The 10955-nt window shown below is 45.7% G+C and overlaps 1 protein-coding gene across 1 annotated transcript; it reads right to left on the bottom strand.

Annotated features, from left to right (window-relative positions):
• Positions 1–4768: 4768 nt before the first annotated feature.
• myadmb (myeloid associated differentiation marker b) lies at positions 4769–10571 on the bottom strand. Its single transcript, XM_084480689.1, has 2 exons — positions 10465–10571; positions 4769–6869 (listed from the first exon to the last, which is right to left on the bottom strand). The coding sequence occupies exon 2, from the start codon at positions 6707–6709 to the stop codon at positions 5828–5830; it is 882 nt and encodes a 293-aa protein (XP_084336815.1). The 5' UTR covers positions 6710–6869; positions 10465–10571; the 3' UTR covers positions 4769–5827.
• Positions 10572–10955: the final 384 nt, after the last annotated feature.

Here is a 10955-nt window from a genome sequence, read left to right on the forward strand (position 1 = left end):
ATGGTTGGTGGACAGTTTTATGGGCCTATATGGTTCGACACGGCCATACATGGGAATGTCAGGAGGGAACTGGTATGGGACGGACGCACGGGGGACAGGTCGGAATGAGTGCTGGTAAAAAACTGAAGCCAGAGTGGGTTAGAGTAGTTTGCGTAAGAGTTTAGCATTTGGAATACAAAAGCAAAAATTTCAAAGCTGTTAGTCCTGATGACATCAACTCTTCCACCTCTGCCCCCCCCCCCAACACACACACCTCTACCATTTGGCATGCTCACTGTGGGGCCTTTGTGTTCAGTTTGTGTTCAGGAAAGGCTTCCACACACGGAAAGTTCTGGGAAGGTAAAAGGATGGCACTGAGGGAGTGTTGTTTTAAGAAGCAAACAAAGCATGTCATTTTATTTTTGTAACATCTGTGGATTTAGTGTAAAGGAGATGTCGGGCAAACCGAAAAGCAGCCACCGAAGGACCACATTTTTAAAATGGTTTTTAATTGCAAAATAAAATCACTGGAGAGGAAATGTGTATGACCGCGATGCCGAGGGAAGCATAGAGGTTTGCACAGGCTACCCCATGTTTCGTTTTTTAACTGTTTACTTTAACAGAACATCCAGATTATGATGCTGTTGTCTGAGTGCTAACAATATGACCATGGAAGCCTGCAAGCGAGTATGACACACGACTCCTCTAAAGCGTGTGGTTTGGAGTATTTAGTTTCATAACATAACCTTGGCATATCCTTGTGCAACAAGGGAGTGACAGCAGAAGCACTTGCTGTTTCTAGTAAACGGTCTCCAGCCTGTTGACTCAGCCTCTGCTACTTTAAGGGACAGCACTGTTGGGGGAAGTTGACTGTCCATGTCCACACACACAAGCACACACGCATGCATCCACACACATGCACCCTTACATGCACGCACGCAGGCGCACACATACACATGCACAAACAGGCACACATCCTCACACATGTCCAAACAAACGCATGCACGCACACACACACATGCACACACACACACACACACACACACACACACACACACACACACACACACACACACACACACACACACACACACACACGCGCACACAGACACGCACACACACCTTGTGTGAGTTGTGCGTTCTGTCTTGGAAGGGCGAGCAACACAGGATTTATTTGCAACCGAGGAAGGTGCTAGTTTCATGTGTGTTGCAAGCCAATTGCTTTTTTACGATGATTCATAACGCAAACATAAAAACCACATTCATTCAATTGCAACACATTATGACATTTTCTACAATCACGACTGATTGTTACAGTGATATGCCATGTTACAATCCATTTATATAAGATTGATGACAGCAATTTGAGACCCCTGCTCTGAAATCCAATTTCAAAGAATTTCAAGGAATAATAACGTTGTCATTTAAAAACACTTTCACAGTTCACAGTAACTTAGTTTCATCAACAGAGGGCAGTGTCATCTACAGCAGTGCATTAGAGAACTTGATGGGGATCGACATCTGTAGCTTGGCTGTGGGTGGGATCCGGGTCCCAGCAGGCCACTGCCAGCACCAGCTGCAGCGTTTACACTAATACCCTCCACTGGACCATCAGGGGAGAGTCAGTGACAACTCTCTATTGAGTGGCCATTAGACCAAACCTGGCCATGGTTACTGGAAAACTATATTCCCACCAGGACCCTCCCCTCCTATCTATAGAAAGGGTTAGCTGTAGCATGTAAAGGTTGACCACCATGTTTCTTAACATTACTTTTAAAGCTCTGTGTTTGCTGGGGTGTGAGTGTGTGTGTGTGTGTGCGTGTGTGTGTGTGTGTGTGTGTGTGTGTGTGTGTGTGTGTGTCGCTCTCTCTCTCTCTCTCTCTCTCTCTCTCTCTCTCTCTCTCTCTCTCTCTCTCTCTCTCTCTCTCTCTCTCTCTCTCTCTCTATGTGGAAGTGGAAGTGGAAGTGGAAGCCTAAGTGTGTATGTGTGTGAGTGTGTGTGTGTGAGACACATAATGTAATAGTGCTAAGATCATACCACAGATCTACAGCATTTTATTTTTTTATCACATTTATTCATCAATCCTCTTCATCTAACATTGACTCATTGAACTCCAATGTCTGGTGCCTTAAACAAAGAACTTCAACGTGCAGTAAAGGAAACTTTCCCCCTCCAAGCGCCTTGTTCTGGATAGTTCCATGGCGTCTTTTACTTGTGTGGTTACATCAAGATCTCGGTATGACCTACCAACTAACAGGATAGTCATTGTTCTTCCATGGGTGAGAGTGGGAAGTCCAGGAATACATTTTCTCTCACCGAGCCTATCTTGCTCTCCCTCGGCTCGCTCACGTCTTCAAGGCCCCTCACTCGGAGAGAGCAGGAACGACACGCCCAGCCACTTCCAATGAACCAAGGGCTCAGGAGAACATAGGTGAAAAATGACAACTATTCTTTGAAAAGGTTTGATACTGGGAGGACCGTCGTCTGCTCCAAGACATCGATTATTTTCTGTACCACCGACTTAACTAACAACTGATATAATAGACATTTAGCAATTTTCCTTGAAATGCCTCTGTAAAAACCCCTTAAGACCATGCCGACTCAACAACCATCCATAATCCCATGTCCCATTACCAGGAAGATATTGTACCCCAGCCCTATCTGAAATATTTACCACAGATCAAACAATCCTTATGAGAAGACAAGATAACATCCCTTCACCCTGAATACAACAGTGTTGCATGTAACCAGATCCTAAAACTGCAATACCTGTCTTGCACAATATTCAATACCACACAGCGTCCTGGAGACCTGGACTAGGTTCAAGGTCCCATCTTAAGGAGGAGATGGGAAGACGAAAAACTGTGTGCTGGCCTGTCTGGAGATGCTGCGAACAAAAGCAAGCGACTTTAAATAACCTCCATGAAGGAGCAACATTTTGACAGTGATTCGAGACGGCGTTCTTCTTCCCCGTTCCCCAAATAGCATCGGAGACCCTGGATAAACTCTGCGTCAGACCCTGGTCTGACCCGGTCCCTGTGCATTGGTTCAGGGACGCCATGCAGCAGTACATTGTCCTTAGACAGGCACTGAGCGGGCACTGTCTGACCCATCTGATTGTGAAGAGTATAAAAAGTTTATTCCGTAAAGGATAGGAACACTTCAAATGTCCCCAGACACCCTCTAGAGCGGGCATCACACAAGGGACCGATCGTGTATGGACCCTCTGTCTTAGCACCGGGGCCCAGTATGGCCTCTGGGAACCCCCCTTTCTATCCAGGTCATCACTATTCTGATGTCTGGATCCACCAGTTGGAAGGCAGATTTTTCTTAACATTCACATTAGAACCGCCCCTTACAGACATTATAAAGTGTATGGAATATCTTCATAGCAGAAAATGTTTGATGCCCTTCCAGTTGCAATGTTGTTTTCTTTTAAAATGGTCCTCAGGTCAACGTTGCCAAGGCAACAGCTTAATGAAAGCCACCTGTTCTCTCCCACAGCCATCACTGGCTTTTCTGTCCTCCACCATCTCTGGTGGTCTTATCTATGGATCCCGTATTACTGTTTGCAAAACTGACGTTGTTTTCTATCATGCATTCTTGACCAGGTTATCGTTTTGATCAATTTGAATTAATGCATTGATTTATTCCACATGTGATGGCACGAATCATAAACTTTTCCACATCCGATTCACCCTTTAAACATTTATGGTCCGGTGGGTTGGTAATACTGAACTGAATCAGCCATTCCTGTCTCTGTTCCGTGATGCATGCCTATGGCTTTCATATGCAGCTGTGACTCAAACATCGCATGCCACTATGTGCAGCTTGGTTAAGAATGGATGTGGCTTAAATGACACATGATGCCACCCAGTATAGTCTAAATACTCAAGAGAGGCCCCTCACAAATGGTCCCTGGTATGGCCTTTCACCCCTGTTTTCTTAACTGTCCTCCTGGGAGCCGAACACAGACCATTCAGACATGGATCTGTACGGTCTGTAAGGATTTTTAGGCTTGGGTCAGTTGGAATTGGCAAGAAAAAAAAGGAAAAAAAACGGATAGAGAGAAATATAGACATGTAAATAAAAGCATACCATGTGCCTTGAAAGAAAACGTCATCAGATGTTTAAAATTGACGACGAAGAACAGATGGAGATACAGTATATAATAGTTGGATCCCTTCTTGGCTGTTGTGGGTAGGGTGGGAGTCTTTCATGCTGTACTATTGCACTATGACTATTCTACGCCATAGAAATGAGTGTGCAACACATTCCCTGACTGTGTTGCAAGAGGAATTCTCAGATTGTTGGAGGGGTGGGGGGATTTGCAGTTGATATGTCATAAGTCCAACAAGAGGAACTACCACCATACCTTGTGACTTTGTAGAACACTGTAGGATAGACAGCACAACCCACACAAACCAGCTGTAATAGCAGCTGTTTTCACTTGATACTAACCCAGCCATGACATAATATGATATAAAAAAAACAATAGAATTAAGAATAGACTAAATGATAAAAATTGATTTATGTGTCATATGCTGAAGCAAGTTCAATATCTGGCAAAGACATGAGGCAAGAGGCCCATGACATACTTGAATGGGACAACAGTACACTATTACCACAAGTCTTTAACTGTATTATGTCTAAATACCTGATTTCTGGAATAAATATCTGTATCTTTTCATACTTTTTCATTCAAAAGGGACAGCACTTATTATATTGCTTTGCTGTTTTTTTGCCATGGTCAGCCAAAGAATGACTCCAAAAACATTCATAACCATGTGGTTTTTATTAAAACACCTGATTACATTTTGCTGTAACATTCGTGCGCAAATGAGGGAATATAAAACATGGAGTATGACAGAAAGAAAGTCACGTTTTTTTAAATCTTTTTTTTCCCAATAATTATTTTACAGCAGGTGCCAAATTATAAGGCCCAATTGAGTAAGTATTTGGTCTGTCAAAGTGAGTGAAATACTCACTAATACTTGAGCATTCCATGCTTTCATGAAAGATATCATACACACATATAGAAGTGCACATACAATTTTAAGTGCGCAACTGAAACATGACAGTCTTGTATAAATCCACAATGTCGTATATATATATATTCTTATCGTTGATTAAAGTCTAGAGATAGGCATACAGTATAATAACAGCAAAAAACTTTTTCTCGTAACATTATGTAAACCAAGTTTAAAAAAACTATTTTCAGATCTTTATCTGTAAACATTATTTGAAATTATTCTGCACAATGTAATCCAAGAAAAAATGAAACTGGTCTAATGAGGCATTGTGAGTTCATTTGTGAAATGTATTTTGTACAAAGATTTACTTGAGAATGAATGGCAACAAGCTAAAAATTAATTCCTTGGACGTATTACTACTTATATCGCATTGCATTAGCTTTGGTCTGTAACAATATAATTTGATCTTTTTTTTACGATTAAATTATGTAATATGTAACTATATTGTATACCATATTGTATTCATATACATCTAACGATTAATACTTTTTTGTTTTCCGAGGCATAAATTAGTATAACAGCTTGATTAGTCTCATCCGGTCTTGAATCGAAACTGAGAAGCAACATACAGTAACCCACTGCCATGACAACAACCCAAACAATGTCAATACTGAGCCACCTTTTGCTGTCGCCTTTTTTATCTCCCGACTGTTTAAGCCCTGCTTGTGTTCACTAGCACCGAGTATTCACCTACGGCCTCATCAACATTTAAACACTGCCAGTGACCCTTTGATTACTCTACTCTCCCACACCTCTCCTATCACACCCTTCCTTCCTTCCCTCACCTCCTCCCCCCTGACCCCACTCTCTTCACTCAGGCACTGACAAACACCAGGCGGGCAGAGGTGATCAAGTCGGCCAGGTAGAGGATGAAGTTGATACCGGTGAGCACCGCCACGGCCATCAGCTTGTCCCAGACGCACAGGCCCACGGCGTTGCCGCAGTTGCTGGGCCGGTCCTTGCTGCCGCCGTTCTTGGGGTCAAAGTTGAAGATGGGCCAGATGATGGTGGCGGACAGGTAGAGCACCACGGCCAGCAGTGCGTACGCCGACAGGAAGCGGGCGAAGGGGAAGGGCAGGCAGCCCGTGCACTCGCCCACGCACAGCACGATGACAGCCGCCGACAGGATGAAGCAGATGCAGTAGACGGACATGCAGTACTTGAGCGCGTCGTGGCGGTCGTACAGCACCGGGTCGCTGACGAACACGAAGATGATGCACGCCACAAAGGTCTCGCACACTTTCAGCAGCCCTGGGGCGGTGGCCATGTAGCCCGCCACCTCGCCCGGCCGCGCCTTGCTGATGCTCACCTCTGACATGTAGCAGATGGTTGCCAGGCAGGAGAAGACGGTGGAGACGATGCGCAGGTTGCGCACCTCGCTGTAGCTGATGTTTCCCTTGAGGAAGTACAGGGGGAAGATGATGGAGGCCGAGAGGCAGAGGAGCGCGGCGTAGCAGGCGAACGTGATGGGGAAGTTCTTCCAGGAGATGGGCGCGCGCGCCTGCAGGCCGAACAGCTCCACCAGGAGCACCAGGAGGGTGCCAGCGAAGCTGAAGGCCCAGCAGAAGATGCACCAGTCGCCGGTGCCGTGGTGGAGCTGGCCGCCGTGCACGGCCACCGAGAAGGCCACACAGGAGAAGACCATGGCGCAGAGCCTGGTCCAGAAGAGAGGGCTGGTGTGGAGCACGACAGGCATGGTGGCAAGTGTGTGTGTGAGTGTGTTGAGGAGACTAAAGTCTGACTGAGAATTTCAAGATGAACTGTGAGGGAGCGGGCGTGGTTGGTTGTGGTCTGGGTCGTCCTCTTCTGGATGAAGCCTCTTTAATGGATGATCATGTGCGTCTGAATGCGGAGAACTGGGAAGAGAAAATGGAGTCACTATATTACGTCATTTGGTTAATTGTTGACCTTGTCAGTGTCTTGTGCATTTTTGGGACACTACCAAACGCTACCACTGGAGGGGCTTGACATAACTTTATTTGGTGTTGTACCATTGTCAATGTTTAACCAAGGACGAGAATTGATTTACTATAAAGTTTATTCAGAATAAAAGAAAAAAACGTTTCCACCTAGTTTAAAGCAATGCGTATGAAATTGAGAAGAATAGTTTGTAATGGGCTCAGTGTTGCAATACACTCGACATTCTTGCAACAGCCCAATAGACTAGAATGCTGTCACACGTTCTTTGCACACGCACATCCGCTATGAGACAGGCATAGTGTACGTTGACCCACACCCGACCCTGAAGTGAGACGTCTCTATCATCACCGGACAACCTCATGATATCCCCACTGAATATAGCAACATTTCTGGAAAAATGGAAAAAAATAACTACATTTTATTATTTGAGAGAAAAGGAGAGAGAGAGAGAGAAAGAGAGAAGAGAGAAACAGGGGGGAAGTACATTATAAAAAATACTCTCTTTAGTTTTTCAGATGGATAGAACTAAATAACTCTAGCGGACACTTTATGCTTATCGGAATCACTAGGAAAGCTGTGTAAGCTGAGGAGAGATTTTTAAGGTTAGAGATTTGGAAGAGATTTAGGTTCAGGGGAGGGGGAAATATCTTTCAGGAAACAGTTGTGCACCTAGGCCCCCCCACATATGCAGGGAAGCACACACACACACACACACACACACACACACACACACACACACACACACACACACACACACACACACACACACACACACACACACACTTGTTTTTTTTTCTCTCTCTATTCACCACACCCCATTTCCCTTCTCAAAAGTGTGTGTGTGGGGGGGGGGGGGGGGGGGGGGGGGTTGTCAACGCGTGTTCGCCACAGTTTACTCAGTTTGACAGTTCTAAACAACAAGAACGCTCTTGTGTATATATTAGTCATTACAAAAATTCCCCAGCGGGAAAGGGTCAGAACAGGGAGGAGGGGGGTGGGGGGCGGGGTGGGGGCGGGGGGGGCGCCTGATAAAAACGTACGCATTAGGGAGGGGAAAGGAAGGGGCTGAGGTCGAAGATGAGTCAGTGTGGACCGTATGGAAAGAGGGGGAGTGTCGGCTTGGAGTCAAGGAGGGGGATGAACAGGGAGAGGAGGGAGGGCGCGCGGGGGGGGGGGGGGGGGGGTTGTCGGGGAAGCCCTGTACGCACTCGAGCCACAGAAGGACACACAGTTGAACACAGTGATGGAGCAGAATAGCAGAGGTCTGAGTCACCAGGCGCTGATGTACACTACGCCCCCCCCCCCCCCCACCCTCCCTCTCCCTGCCTCTTTTTTAAATCTTTCTCACTCAGCCTCTCTCTCTCTCTCTCTCTCTCTCGCTGTCTGTCTGTCTCTCTCTCTCCCTCTCGCTCTCTCTCTCACTCCCCCCATCCCTCTCTCTCTCTCATTCCCCATTTATGTGCCGTTTTCTTTTTCTTTTTTGTGCCCTTTCCTCCCTTTCTCTGGGTTGTAACATTTTCCAACTTGATGATGTATTCCAGATGTGCTGCAGTCTGGGCTGCTGCTGAACAACTGGTAACTGTCATGTTTGCCAATGTAGGCCTTTCTTCCTTTCTCTCTTTCTTTCACTCTCTTTCTCTCTTTCATTCTCTCTTCCTTTCTTTCTTCCTTTCTCTCTTTCTTTCTTTCTTTCTTTCTCTCTTTCTCTCTCTCTCTTTCGTTCTTTCTTCATTTCGTCCACACTTCTCCACGCCGCAGTCACACCGTCTGTCTCTCGCAAAGTGTGTCTGTGTGAGTCTCTCTTTCGTCCTCTGATTCCTCCTCCCCCCTTCCCCCCTCAACTCAGTATAAACTCTCTATCTCCCTCCCCTTCACCCTCAGCCGCTCACATGGAAGGGTACAATTATTCTCGGTGTAACCCACTCAAAATAAACGCGTGCAGAGGGGGCCGTAATGGAAAAATCAATCCTCCCCCTCCCGCCATTACACAGTGCGTATGGAAGCGCATTAAGGAAAATAGAGGGAAGAAAACGGCACTCTGGAAAAAGGAGAAACTGAAAAAATGGCCTCTCAGAGTAGGACGTGGGGGGAAATGCGCGGGGGGGGGGGGTCTGAGGAGAGAGCCGTCTGCGGAAGAGAAATAAGGACAACGCTGCTGCTAGACAAAACAGAAAAGCTTATTTAAAAAAAACGTGACCTGCAGCACCACACATTTTCTTAAAGGCATAAATGGATCAATTTATACCAACACACACGCACGCACACACAATCTCACACACACACACACACACACACACACACACACACACACACACACACACATCATGCATGCACACACACACACACACACACACACACACACACACACACACACACACACACACACACACACACACACACACACACAACATTTCATGTCATGCCCACAAGAGTCATAGCAGGGTCTGTGTGGACACAAGTGGCCTATAGAGTTCTAGGGCCGTCAGGCTGGAGCGTTGTTCTTCATAATGGACAGGCAGGTCATTTGGGTTGGATGGCTCGGTTGTCATGGCACAACATCACTAACTCGATTTCACCCATAATCTACTCAGACATCCACCGTGGGCCGAGAGACACAAGACAGGCTCTGTCGGCTAACCATCCCGAGAATCCCACATTGGTGGGGAGAGAGGGAGGGAGACAGAGAGAGAGACCGAGAGACAGAGAGAGCGAGACACACGCACACGCACGCGCGCGCGCGCACACACACACACACACACACACACACACACACACACACACACACACACACACACACACACACACACACACACACACACACACACACACACACAGATGCAATATCAGCTCGTATGAACATTGACCCAAGTCGTTCTCGTGATCCTGTAGGCCTACCCGCGATCGGAACATTGGCAGATGAGGCGGGGAAAAAAGCTGCGATTAAGACACCAGCCTTACTTTATAATGCTTTATATCACTGCTATATTTATGGTTTCTATCGAACGTATACGCACAAACTCCCTCGCAATCCTATAGCATCATAGGCCCTGACTTGACCCGAGCACTTCAGCGGTTCATTCATTTATAGCAGTCAGGTGGGTGTGCCCCATGCCGCGCCCTGCTCCAACTCCGCCACCGCGTAGTGTCATCAGTAAACAAAAACAAACTCCTACAACGTACACACGCGTTCAATAAAATCGTCGAGTATTTTTTAAACAACTTAAAGTTTTGTTTTTTTAATTTATATTCACGCGTTTTCTCCGTGCGTTCACTCATAGGCAACGCCTATATCAGCATCCAAATAAATATAGCATAACTTTTGTCGGCTTGAACGCCGCCCCAAAAAGCCCAAAAAACTGCTAGCAATCATCTTGTTTTTTCTGCTGGGCCAAATGATCTGCTCGTCTATTTAACCCTCGCAGGTAGCCGAAACCAATAAGTTGCAACTAGTTGCTTAACCTACCATGCACAGCCGAAGTAATGAACAAACTTTTTTTTTTTTTTTTTTGGTTCGGTTAAAAAAAGGTTTACCTTGTTCCACGGGGGCGGCTATACGTTGTTCTCTGCAGGTCTCAAATGGAATGGTAAATTGTTAGAATATCTGGTGCTCTTTTACTACGCTCCTACGAACAGCCCTCCTCCGCCCGGCCCAACTCCCGCCCATATGACCAAATATGGTATATTTTCACCGCACCGTTATAGTGTGAGATATATTATGTTCCTCGGAATTAGTTTCCGAGTTTCAGTTTTTATATGCAAATACAACAACATTATTGATAAAAAAAAAAAAAAAAGAAAGAAGATAGTTACAGAAAATGTATCTATTTTTAAGTTAGTTAAGAACGCAGCGCAAAACATGCATATTCTCTGTCTACTTATTATTTGTATTTGTTGCTTAGTAACCGCGAAAGTTATCCTAGTAACCACTTTTATTTACTGCCCTAATGTTGATAGGGTGACGTGTCACAGAAAATACCCGTTTCCTGCACACTTCAGAATGATACTGGACACGAGGGAGCTGC

The sequence above is a fragment of the Micromesistius poutassou genome, assembly GCF_964030765.1.
Source record: "Micromesistius poutassou genome assembly, chromosome: 16".
Taxonomy (NCBI): Eukaryota; Metazoa; Chordata; class Actinopteri; order Gadiformes; family Gadidae; genus Micromesistius; species Micromesistius poutassou.